This window comes from Ceratotherium simum, chromosome 8 (genome assembly GCF_057802395.1).
Source record: "Ceratotherium simum simum isolate JZ-2026a chromosome 8, ASM5780239v1, whole genome shotgun sequence".
Classification (NCBI taxonomy): Eukaryota; Metazoa; Chordata; class Mammalia; order Perissodactyla; family Rhinocerotidae; genus Ceratotherium; species Ceratotherium simum.
Genome location: NC_141907.1, coordinates 59,904,278 through 59,917,461, shown reverse-complemented (window position 1 = coordinate 59,917,461; position 13,184 = coordinate 59,904,278). Strand labels below are relative to the sequence as shown.

General features: G+C 41.5%; 1 protein-coding gene across 1 annotated transcript; it reads right to left on the bottom strand.

Moving 5' to 3' along the window:
* Positions 1-10,599: 10,599 nt before the first annotated feature.
* LOC101393933 (permeability factor 2-like) lies at positions 10,600-12,864 on the bottom strand. The gene is made up of 4 exons (XM_004419170.3): positions 12,573-12,864; positions 12,354-12,477; positions 12,150-12,233; positions 10,600-11,334 (listed from the first exon to the last, which is right to left on the bottom strand). Exons 1-4 carry the CDS (start codon positions 12,670-12,672, stop codon positions 11,319-11,321), a joined length of 324 nt encoding a protein of 107 aa, XP_004419227.1. The 5' UTR covers positions 12,673-12,864; the 3' UTR covers positions 10,600-11,318.
* Positions 12,865-13,184: the final 320 nt, after the last annotated feature.

Here is a 13,184-nt window from a genome sequence, read left to right as displayed (position 1 = left end):
ATCAGACAATGCTCCGCTACTATTCACAGGGTTTTCATGGCCAAGTTATTCAGAAGTGGGTGGCCAGGTCCTTCTTTCTAGTTTGTCTAGTCTGGAAGCTCCACTGAAACCTGTCCAACATGGGTGACCCTGCTGGTATTTGAAATCCCAGTGGCATAGCTTTCAGCATCACAGCAACACCCAGCCGCCACAGTATGACAACCGACAGACAGGTGGTGTGGTTCCATGACCGGGAAGTGAATCTAGGCTGTGGCAGTGAGAACAGTGAATCTTAACCACTAACCACCCGGGCTGGCCATAATACAACTGTATGACATCCTATTTCCTTCTTCTTAAATGCATTCTTATTTCAGATGTTATAATGAATGAAAAATTTCTCTAAAAGAGGTATTTGTGTTTTGAACACTGTAGATAAACAACCTTACTTTATACTGAGATCCGGGGTTGTGGGTGAGGAAAATGGGGTGGAGATTAAGGTCTTTGGAACTCAAAGATTGAGCAATCAAGAGACCAGAGTGTTGATAAGTTAAGAAAAATCATACTGATGTCATTAAGAATGATTTCAAAGGATGGGGTGGAGAGAAAAACAGTGGTCAAATGCCCAAGTCAACTAGGAAGTTAAGCAGACTAAAGGGTGGTAGGGGACAGCATGGAGGAGGTAGAATCTGTTAAGATATATTGAGCCTAACAGGAAATCTTCTCACCTACTATCTGAGTTTTAGGGACTGTCTTTCTTACATAATGGAAATTTCATCACCTCTCCTCTCATTACTCCCCTCACAGGTAGCCAGTCACCTGCCTGAAAATAATGTTTATGTCTCCAGAATAAGTAGAGAAAGCAGTTCATTCTAGTCCTAAATTAGCATAAACTAATTTGTGCTACTTTCAAAGAAAATTCTGGAGAATGTCCAAGCTCATGATGATCCTCAGGGCTCTTGATACCCTTAGGATGTGATGTTCCTGTGTGGCCATCAGCTAGGGGCACTACAATACAAGCAGAGTGACATGTAACTGTACAGATACACAGGATTACCCATGTGTAGTCCCTTGTAAAAAAAAAAAAAAACGCTAAAGAATAAAGAAAAAAGCCCAGGTATTTGGTAAGTTGAAAATTAATAATACCCATAATTAAGCACTTTACATGTATTGTCTCTACTTCACCCATGATAGAGCAAAGTAAGAACAAACGAAAGCGTGTAAATCCCCAATGTTAAGTGAATGATCCAGAATGACGTAACCTGTGGCTGGTGGTTCTGGAACACTAAACCATAGCTATAGGATTAAAAAACCAGAGCTCTCCCGCCGCCATGTTGCATCACTCAACCACCAAGATGACCCTCAGCTGAATCATAAACTCCACATACCCTTAATTTGTTTTCTTTTTTATTTTTTAATTTAAAAAAACCACAAAATTTAGTTTTTTTATGAGTGGTCATGTCTCCCTTCCTACCCACTGCTATAGCTTAAAAATCCAAAAAAGCTCCTAGTTTTTTTTTCAGAAGTTAATCCAAATACACTCCCGTATCATCTGCCAGTCCTTATTATACCCTCTCCATCTACCAATTTGCAAATTGCATTTGAAGTTTAGTTTCTAGAAATGTTCTGTCAGAAATAATTTTTTTCCAAAGGGGGGGGATTTTTTTTCTTAAAATCTCTTTCATCTAATGGATCTATTGCCTGCCTAGCTGGTCTGCTTACAACAGCTTCTAGCAATTTTAAATCACTTTTATCTTCGATGGAGATATTTATAACATAGGTCAACTTAGATATTATGCTAAATAGAAGGTGTGGACCAGTGGTTTTTAAACTTGAGAGTACATCAGAATCACCTGGACGGCTGTTAAAATGGACTGCTGGGCCCACTTTCAGAGTTTCTGAGTCAGTAGGTCTGAGGTGAGGACTGAGAATTGGCTTCTCTAACAAGTTGACAGGTGATGCTAATTCTGCTGGTCTGGGGACCACTTTTTTCAGATTCTCTGAATAGCCTTATTCTAATCTTACTGTAATTTTATCCTAATCTATAGCAGAGCCTGTATATATTTTAAATGTGCGTTTAATCAAAAGAAAAGAGAGTGAGAAAATGAATATGAGAAACCCTGGTATAAATTGTGCCTGTCCATAAATTGTGCCTTTTTGATAATAGTTATCACCCATTCAGCCTCAGGATCCAAAGAAATTAATTTCCCATCTTTCAATGTGACTGTGAAATGAAAAGAGTGTTGTGGCTAAATAATTACTGTACTTAATTTAATAATGCTTTAAATTTATTCATTAGAATTTCTGCAACGTAAAATGCATATGCTTAAAATGAACACGTGGTTTTCTCAAGCTATATTAAACATATTTTTAGAATATGACTTTTAGTAACATCAATGTGTATAACTAAACTGCTTTTAATCAACTAAAGAATAGTATCTTTCCTCAGAGTCTTTTGAGATAACAACTAATCAGCAAACATTTATTGGGCTTACAATGTACCAGGTACAGTGCTCAACTCTGGAGAATCCACAGAAATGTAATTATCTGTCAGGCTGCCAAGTTATGAACCACTTACTATATATTCTTTATCATTATAACTGTGCTACTTTTATTAGCTTTTAGGACCTTGCTAAAGCCTCACCTATTACTGGGGAGGGGAGCGTAAATTGCTTAGTTAAATTAGTTCTGTAGTTTTCAACTACGTTTCACAGAACCGCAGAGCTCCACCCCTTTGAAGTTCATTACATGAGGACCAGAGCATCTTACCACACTCTGAGCAGGGGTGTACATCCCAGAGATTAAGAAAATACAATTTAACATCTGATTATGAAAAATAATAAAAATTATAATGATAATATAATAATAACTCCTTAGAAAAGTACCCATACAAAGATAACCACAAGACATTGTACATAATGGTGAAAATGTGAAAGTATTCCCTTTGAATGCAGAAACAAGACAAAGGTGTCTGCTGTCACTACAGCCATCTCAGCAAAGCTGGAAAGATAAACAAAAGACATAAGTTTTCCAAAAGAGAAAACTGAACTGCCGTTGTTCCCAGATGAGGTGACTACGTAAGTAAAGAGTTGCTACAAAGTCAATACAAAATTTTATGTCTAAGCACTAATGACAGTGGGAATGTGAAATTTTATAAAGATATTCTTTACAATAGCATCAACAAATATAAAGACCTGACTAGAAATGTTTCTTTTAATAATAAAAATGATATAGGAGGTCTTTATGGAGAAAATTATAAAAGTTTGTTTAAAGACATTAAAGAAGGCCTCAATAAATTGGGAGCTGTTCTACGTTCTTGAAATAGAAAACTCAGAATTGTAAAGATATCAATAATTCACAAATTATAATTTCAAAGAAATTCCACTCAAAAATTATAATTTAATTTAGTGCAAATTTTCGAGATGCTTCTAAGATTTATATGGAAGAGTAAAAGTCCAAGAAAAGAAAAACCACTCTGAAGATGGGAGAATTTTCCTTTCCTGATATTAAGAATTATTATAGGGGCCAGCCCCGTGGCTTAGCGGTTAAGTGTGCGCGCTCCACTACTGGCGGCCCAGGTTCGGATCCCGGGCATGCACCGACGCACCGCTTCTCCGGCCATGCTGAGGCCGCATCCCACATACAGCAACTAGAAGGATGTGCAGCTATCACATACAACTATCTACTGGGGCTTTGGGGGGGGGGAAGAATTATTATAAAATGTTAATAATGAAGATGGTGTACAAGTATAAACAAATTGATTAATGGGACAGAATAAAGAGGTTACAACCATCCCTACACATTGAGGGGAACTCAATTCATGGCAGAAGTAGCATTGCAGATCAGTGGGGAAATGATGATATTTTAATAGATAGTGCTGGAACAATTGATGAACCATATAGAATAATAAAATAAAATTGGATAATTCCTTCACATCACATACAAAAATCAATTCCAGATGTATTGAAGTCTTAAATGCAAGGAAAAAAACTGTAAAAATTTTAGAAGACAATATAGAAGAATATTTTTTTTTATCTACTTATTTTTTTTTGTCAGGAAGATCAGCCCTGAGCTAACATCCATGCTAATCCTTCTCTTTTTGCTGAGGAAGACCAGCTCTGAGCTAACATCTATTGCCAATCCTCCCCCTTTTTTTTCCCCAAAGCCCCAGTAGATAGCTGTACGACATAGTTGCACATCCTTCTAGTTGCTGTATGTGGGACATGGCCTCAGCATGGCCGGAGAAGCGGCGCGTTGGTGCGCGCCCGGGATCTAAACCTAGGCCGCCAGTAGCGGAGCGCATGCACTTAACCACTAAGCCACGGGGCCAGCCCTATAGAAGAATGTTTTTTTGAACTCTGTGAAAGGCAGTTCTTTTGAAACAAGACACTAAAAGTGCTAACTAGAAAAAAGTGTATTGCTAAACTCAAGTACATTAAAAATATAAACTTACGTTAATTGAAAAGACAGGATAGAAAGAATGAAAATATGAGCTACAAATTGGAAAATGAGCTGTGTTATCTATAAATCTGTCGAGGGATTAGTATATGGAACATGTAAAGAACACCTGTGAGTCGGTAGGGAAAAGATGATATCCAAATGGGAAAAGGTCAAGAATGCAAGAAGCCTAGAAGCTTCCACTCCTGCCTCTTGAAATGCTGCTGCCACTGTAAGAAGAGAGCCAAGCTCATCTGCTAGAGACGTGAGACCCAACCAACAGCCAGCAGCAACCACCAGACGTGTGAGTGAGGCGGTCCTGCTCAAGTCATCAGATGACTGCAGCCACATGAGTGACCCCAGAGACACCATCAGAAGAACCAACTAGCTGAGCCCAGACCAGGCGTTGCATCACCTAGCCCAAACTGATGACCTACGGGGTTGTGAGCCAAAATAAAATGGTTGTTGTTTTAGGCCATTACATTTTGGGGATGCAAAAGATAACTGATAGAGTAACTTAGCTGATCACACAAAGTGGATGAACCCATTTTTGACTTCAAATTGTTTAGCCAAAATATGCATCATATTTCCTTTAGACTACCCTACAGTAGCTTGTGGTGTGAATGGGTTATTAGGTATTAATTAGTAGCCTGACACTGCTTCTACAAATTTTAGAAAGCCAATCCTAGAACCAAGATTCAAGCTAATAATCCTCATTGGCAATTATGAGAATGACCTAGTAAATGAAAATAGTCCTGTACTAAATATCACAAAACTGAGTTCTAGTCCATTTTTAAATAAAATAGTTCTGTGACATTTGGTAATTCCTTAATGGTCTCTGAGCCTCCCCAGTCCCATCTATAAAATGAGACAACTGATTTTTTGTGGGTGATCTCTCAGGCTTTGAATCAAACTCCTGCCTGGCTGCCAAAACATTTGTTCCTGGTTTTAATCTTGATTTGTTTATTCCTCTCCAGACTGTGTGGTTTCTTCTTCAGGAAACTGTTGAAAGCAAAAGGAACAATTCCAAATACCACCGGCTTAAAAAAGAGCACATTGCTAAAGACACCACGGAAAGAATGAAAATAAGAGCTACAAATTGGAAAGTGAGTTGTGTTATCTATAAATCTAACAAGGGATTAATATCCAGAATATGTAAAGAACACCTGTGAGTCAATAGGAAAAAGATAATATGCAGATAGGAAAAGGTCACTTTTAATTTGGAAGACAAAATGTCACTAGGAGTACCATCCTCTTCTCAGGTGAAGATAAGGTCCTGGATGTGGGTTTTGTAGATTCTACCTCCTCTCCCCAACTTTAGGGTCTTATGGATCCAGCTTTCCAGGCTTTGACTTCAAGTTCAGCCCAAGAAGAGAAATCAGAGGCGGATGCCCTGCTGTTGGAGTGATTTATGACTCTCTAATGTAAATCCAGCAACTCCAATTTCTTGATTTGAGTTGGTTTCATAGTTTCTTCAGAATAAGAAAGCAAACACTCACAAGAGCCTCTAGTGAGATGAAGAACTCAGCTGTGCTTAGCAATGGTCTGAGTGGTTGTGGTTTAGCACTCTCCTATTAGTTATCACTTTTCCCCTGTCCCACTTCACGTTTTCCTTCCTCCTGATTCTCTGCTATTATACTCCTTAACAAAATAGTAGTACATAAATCTTAGCCCTGAGATGCAATTTGTGAGGAATCCAAGTGACCAAGTTTGGGTTCCCCTAAAAGCAGATTCTGAAACAAAGACTTGTGTGTGGTAGTTTATCTTGGAGATGATCGTAGGAAGAATAAGTGAGGGAGTGGGGGAATACAGGACAAGGAAGAGAGATAAGCTAATGAAGTATATGCAATAGATGAAATATCACTGCAGATAATTAAGGCTTAATCTTGCTGTGGGGCCTCTGAGAAACTTTGTAAAATGTTCCTCAGAATTGTCCCACCAAAGCTTCCATTCCAGCCATGTTGGAGTAAAAGGAAACAGTCCTAACCTCCTGCTGTAAACAACTAGAAAACTCAACAAAATATATGAAACAACTGTTTTTAGACATTGAACAACAGACAGCAAAGGACTAGAGCCCCTGCGAAAAGGAAACAAACATGGTTAGGTCCATGATCACCCCAGCTTTTTTGCTGGAGAAATTCTGGACCACTGTGCAGGAAGGGAGATACCAGGCAGAGTGCAATGGTCTTGCTGAGTTGAAGAGATGCAAATTTTAATTCAGGGAAACTGAGGTGACTAGAAATTATGGAGCAGAGTTGTAGAAAGGAGAGATCCATGCAAGAAAATAGAGCTCCAGAAATCTGCATTTCTGGACGAGGTTCCATTGCGTCTCTTTGATTAATGCTAAGTCACACGTGCGTAGGGTGAAACTCCATAGGGTCAGACAGAGTGGCCAGAGATCAGTAAGCTGAGCAATTCTCAGACCTTGTATGAGACAGGGAGATATTTGAGGTCTGACTTGTTAGAGTGGAGAGAACTTGTGAGCACTCAGGGCATTCAATAGAGACACAGAAGGGACATGACTTAGCAATATACCTAAACAAGCCCTTGGACAAAGAACTCTCTCTAGACCGTGATAAAAATGCTTAAAAACAAGCCTCAAAAACTAAGAAAAAAAAAAAATACCATACAATCCAGCTATCCCACCACTGGGTATTTATCCAAAGAACATGAAATCAACAACACAGAGGTTTATGCACCCCTATGTTCATTGTAGCATTATTCACAAAAGCCAAGATGTGAAAACAACCCAAGTGCCCATCAACAGATGAATGGATGAAACAGATGTGGTATATATATGCAATAGAATACCACTCAGCCATAAAAAAAGACAAAATTGTGCCATTTGCAAGAACATGATGGATCTTGAAGGTATTACGTTAAGTGAAATAAGCCAGACAGAAAAAGACAAACAGCGTATGATTTCATTCATATGAGGAAGATTAATAAACATATGGATAAGAAGAACAGATTAGTGGTTACCAGAGGGGAAGGAGGTGGGGGATAGGGCAAAAGGGATAAAGGGGTGCATATATATGGTAATGGATAAAAATTAGACTATTGGGGGTGAACAAGATGCGGTCTATATAGAAACTGATATATAATAATGTACACCTGAAATTACACAATGTTATAAACCAATATGACCTCATAAAATAATTAAAAAAAAATCAAACTGATGCTCCAGTAACTTAATGGCCTGCCAGAACAGAGATCAAGACTCCAAAGGAAGAAAACAAAATCTTGACACTCAACAACATAAGATTCAAAATTTTCTGCATGCAATAAAAAATTACTACACATGCCAAGAAGTAGTACAGCATGAGCCACAACCGGGGGTGAAAAATATCAGCCAATAGAAATAGACTCAAAAATGATAGAATGATAGAATTAGTAGACAAGGATTTTAAAAAATCTATTATAAATATACTCAAGGATTTAAAAGAAAATGTGAACATAGTGAAGGAGAAGTTGAAAAAAAGTATATATATATATATATAGATACACATATATAGTGTAACTTCTAGAACTGTCCAACCAAGGGACTGGAAAATAGAATATTGATCCACTAACTCCTTCCCCTCAATGATGGTTGCTCTGAGGGCATTAAATCACAGGTCATCCTGCCTGCGAGCTGAGCAAACTCTCTCTGCCGTGCCTGCCTCCTCATGCCCAAATGGAGAAAGCCCTCAGGAAGAGAATCAAAAGGACAGAGGAACTTGAGTTGGGAACCAGTCAGCATGTATGGATGTTGCTCATTGCAACTGCAAAACTCACTGGTAAGCAGAGGGGATATGGAGTAGGACATCAGTTGTGAAGAAAGGACAAGGCCGTCCCCTTATTATTTGTGTGGGTAGTCAAAAAACAGAGAAACAGTATCATCTTTGCCCCCATTACGCTATTGCAGGCCTGCCACCTCTGCCATACTCCCAAATGTCAGTCACTTCTGGAAGTCCTGAGAGAACATCTCAGTGGAACTCACAAGGAAAGACTCACAATGACAGAACAGGGTCAGTCATATTTCCTCCCTTCTGGATCTAGCTTCTTTGGTGTCATTGCTCAGGAAACCTCAGTCATTCTTGCCGTTGCTCCCTCCCGCTGATGACCTCTCAAAGTTGTGATGTGTCACATAATATTGTTTTCCTACTTCCTTCACCCCATGACCATCACCTCACAGACTCTTGTGTCACATTTCCTGCCACTAACACTCTCAATGGGAGACCGCCTTGTGCTTGCAAAGTCTCAGGGCAGTTTGGTAAGAAAACGACACCACATATCCACTCATCCGGGACTGACACTGAGACAATGTCCGTGAAGTTGGCCTGAGGACCAGTGACAGATTTCTAGAGCCATTAATAATACTTAATTCCTGCAACAACTTCAGAAAGTGTATTCTGTTATTATCTTCATTTTACAGAAGGGAAAATACAGTTGACTGAAGTCAAGAAACTTGCCCAAGGTCACACAGTCAGCAAGTGATAGAGCTGGAATTTACTTCAAAGTCAATCTGACTCTTTGAAATCTTTGTGTTTAACCACCGTATGAACAGAAGTGTCTCCTTTCTCCTTTTTCGTGCTCCATGTCCTGTACTGACCAGAGCTAAGTGGCCAGTACCGCAAGCTCCACACGGTGTTTGAGTGTAAGGACTGGTCTTAGGTGTGAGGGCTTTATCGAGCCCTTGGGGTCCTACTTGTAAACATTTTCCAATGTCCTTTGATTTGGGGTTAGGGAGTGAATGCTAGCTTTTATGGAGCTTCTAGAACGGTTTGCTTTTACTTCTATACAGTTCACAAATTTGCTTTCTTCTCATTTCATCTATAACTAATAACATTGGAGTTATGAAGAGATTATTATTCTTAACTTTTTTAAGTGGATGGAAGCTCACAGAGTTGTTTCTTGCTACTTAGAGCCCTTACTTACTCAGCTTCTTGGAGCCAGCCAGAACTTGATCTCAAGTATTCAAGATGCCAGCTCTGCCTTCTTGCCTCTGCTGAAGGCTTTTACCTAGGGCTCAGGATTTCCTGAATGAGTCCTGAGGCAGAGCCAAGTACACGTCCCACACATGCACAAACGTTCTTCCTTTTCAGGTTTGGATTATATTGGTTTCGCTTATAGGGATCTTTCCTTCTTTGACATAGCAAATTTTCTTGTCTTGGAAACCTGGAGTGCTGCTGTCATCCTGGGGCAGTGTTGAATACCAAGTTCTGGGACTTTCTCAGGCTAAATAATCTATCAGTTTCCATAAATATGCACTCAAGGGCCGGCCCCATGGCTTAGCGGTTAAGTGCGCGCACTCCACTACTGGCGGCCCGGGTTCAGATCCCAGGCGCACACCAACGCACCGCTTCTCCGGCCATGCTGAGGCCGCGTCCCACATACAGCAACTAGAAGGATGTGCAGCTATGACATACAACTACCTACTGAGGCTTTGGGGTAAAAAGAAGGAGGATTGGCAATGGATGTTAGCTCAGAGCCGGTCTTCCTCAGCAAAAAGAGGATTAGCATGGATGTTAGCTCAGGGCTGATCTTCCTCACACACACAAAAAAAATGCACTCAAATCTTAAAACTGTTCTATTTGACAAATTGGTACAAAGGATTGGGATAACATTAAAATCAGTGGTAGTTTCTTATAAATGAAGGTTAGAACCCAAATATCCATTAGATCTTTTCATAGATGAAGTACTCAACCATTCACTTTTTCTGCTTCTATTGATGACACAAATTTTTTGTTTTTAAGAAAAAACTACTTTACTACCATTTCGCCCCCAGTTTTATTAAATTGTCCATAATTGTTTGAAAAATTGTTTAGCAAAGGCAATGAAACAAGAGTCCTTGTTAAGATAGCTATAAGAATGTACATGTTTTTAAGGAGGTAAACTTGAGTAGCAGGTAGAAAGGAGCCCCTTATAAAAAACAGCAATATATATCAGTGACTCTCACACTGATGGGGACGAGGCAGCCCCCACTTTGGAAAAGCACGTTCTTGGGTAGGTGGGAGCCAAAGAGAATGACAGCTACCACCAGATGAAATTAAGAATAACTTATAGTTGATTTATCTGTGTAGCAAATTGAATGCCTAGCAGGAAAAAAAAAAAAAAGTTGAGAAACACTGATGTAAATCATCAGAATATCCAATAAAGATAGCCCTCTTTTTTTTCCAGAAAATAAAACAAACATTATTCATCTTGAAATACTTTATTGTCATGCTTTTGCAAAATCATCAATAAATATTTAAACCTCTCTGGTCTAAGACATAAAGAAATACTGCATAATTAACACTAAACAAGACATTATGCCTTACAAGGTAGACATGAAATGTCCAAAGAATATTTAGAACGTTGCAGTTCTTAAAGCTTCAACATGAGAAATGTTGATCAAATACTGTAAAATCACTTCAATAAATAGCTGACATTCTTTTAAATGGTTACAAAAATAGATATACATATACATTCCCCCACCCTGACAATGACCTCACTGTCTATTTGCTTAGATCCCGCAGCCTCTGTGACAGAGGCTGGCATGCTTTGGGCTCCTCAAAAATATTAGTTTAATGACTGGAGGACATTTGCTAACCTTCTACCTTCAAAATAAATAAAAATCAGGATTGTACTAACTTAGGTTTGACATAAAATAAACAATAAAAATAACGGTACAGTGCACAAGTAGATTCAATCACATCCTTAATTATTTTATATGTAAGATATTAACATAGAATCTTTGAAAATCAATCAACAAATAAATAAATAAATTAATGGAGGAATGCTCCTAGAGATGCTCAAACATATTAAGCCCAATCCAGGTGGCCTAGGGAGCTGATGATTCATTTCTCTTTTTCCTCTTTGATTCCTGTAAGGGCAGGGCTTACTCCAGGTACAGCCACTGATCAGCTTTCTCCTTCCTCTGGTCAGTTGGATTTGCCCCTATAATGAGAAAAAGGTACTTAGTTAGGTGCTCAGGGAAGCTGGCTGTGCAACACTCTTCTCCTGTCCTGCCTCCCATGTTCTGGAGCTTTCTGAATTTAAATTTCCCCAGCCTGGCACCAAGTGGCTACTGCCTATACTACGCTGCAGAGACTTCTAGGCTCTTAGATGCTCTTATTTAGGGATGCTCTTGTTTAGGAATACTGAATTATTAGCTACAAATTGCCAGAACCTATGACTCTTTGTCTGTCACATTGGGCCTCACTTAAGCCTCACAGCAACCCCATGCAGTAGCTGCTATTGTTTCCCTGTTTTACTGGGCTTAGATAAACCAAATAACTGTCCTTGAGTCACATGGCTAATAAGTGGTGGAACCCAGATTTGTACCCAGTGCAGTGTCACTGCAAAGTCCCTGCTCTTCTTCATAAGCTTTAGGGCCCATGTTGCAGAAAATCAAGGGTTCTGCTCTTCAGATGTGAAGCCCAGAAAGAACTGAGGAAAAAATGCCTGTGTTTTTTAAGAGGTGAGAAGCTTTTTAGCATAACTGGCCAACACCAATGAGATTTTTAATGAGGGCAGCTTTATCCACACTCATTTGAACCGGGATAGGGTCAGGGGTGGGGATGGAGGGCACTAGCAATACCCTTCTGGCACCAGACCAGATTAATGATCTCAATGGCAAATTTAATTGTGAAATAATGATTTTCACTCCCTCAGCTAAACCCTGGGTTTCTCTGATATAATTTTCAGGAGACAGATGCCAATATTTGTGACCACTTGCTCTTGTTACACGCGTGAATAAAACCATAACTCACTTGTTTAGCATCTTTTCTATGATTTTCTTAACCATGGGGGCTTCGGGGTTGAGACAAGTTTCCTGTCCATTCTTGAGAGTGGCTCTGCAGAGAGAAGGGAGAATACACGTGAGGCAGAAGGTCGGGCTGGGGGTCAGGGTGGGGGACATTGGGACGGTGGGGGTGACAAGGACTGTAGCAGCGGGGGCGCGCGGCGGCACTTACATGACTTCGGTTTGGGCGCAGTGGGAGCCTGGGGACGTCACCTTCACACTCTGGATGTTCTTGAGGTGAATCCCCTGCACGGTCTGCAGGCACTGGCAGCGCAGTTCAGAGACCACGGGCGCGCCTGCGGGGAGAACGGACTCGGTTAGCGGGGCTGTCCCCCAGTGGGCCCACCCGACCCCGGTCCCGCCCCTGGGACCCCAGGGCGCCGAGTGGCACCTGCTGCGCGCCGGGCGGCGGCGACCAGGAGCAGGAGCAGCAGCGCGGCCCGGAGGAGCCGGGGAGCGCGGGAGGCGGCGGCGGCGGCGGCGCGGGCCATGGGGCTCAGCTCGGAGGGTCGGGGCGGCGGTGCCTGGAGCGGGAGGGCCGGCGGGATTGCTGGCGGAGCGAGCTCTGTGGCTCCCCGAGACGGGAGCACCCCTTTTATCCATGGTCGGGGCGGGAAAGCTCACAGCCCCGGGCCAGGGAAATTCCCGGACCTGCAGGTCTCTCCCGGGCGCGGAAGGAAGCGCGGCCCCGCCCCGGGTGGAGCGGGGTGGGGGGACCCGCCGGTGCCACCACCCAGCGTGTCGCCTCCCGCGTGACTGTAACTCCGCGGACTCCGAGTTCTCTGTTCACTTCCGTCCCCAAATCCCCAAAGGGGGAGTGAGTCGCAGCCACGCTGGAGCTGCCGCCTGCGAGGGAGGACCGTGGGCGCCGAGTGACCCCTGGTCTCGGGGTGGGGAGAGGGGAAAGCGCTGAGGGCAGGTCCGCGAGACCCCCGACAGGGGTGGTACTGACAGCTTTAGAGAGAGAAAGTTAATGTCGCTTTAGTTATCACATCTGGGGGAA

Coding starts and splice junctions, on each gene's coding strand:
- LOC101393933 (XM_004419170.3), bottom strand. CDS start 12,672: ATGGCCCGCGCCGCCGCCGCCGCCGCCTCCCGCGCTCCCCGGCTCCTC. Junction 12,478..12,572: donor CGCCGCCCGGCGCGCAGCAG/GTGCCACTCGGC, acceptor TTCTCCCCGCAG/GCGCGCCCGTGGTCTCTGAA. Junction 12,234..12,353: donor TGCGCCCAAACCGAAGTCAT/GTAAGTGCCGCC, acceptor TTCTCTCTGCAG/AGCCACTCTCAAGAATGGAC.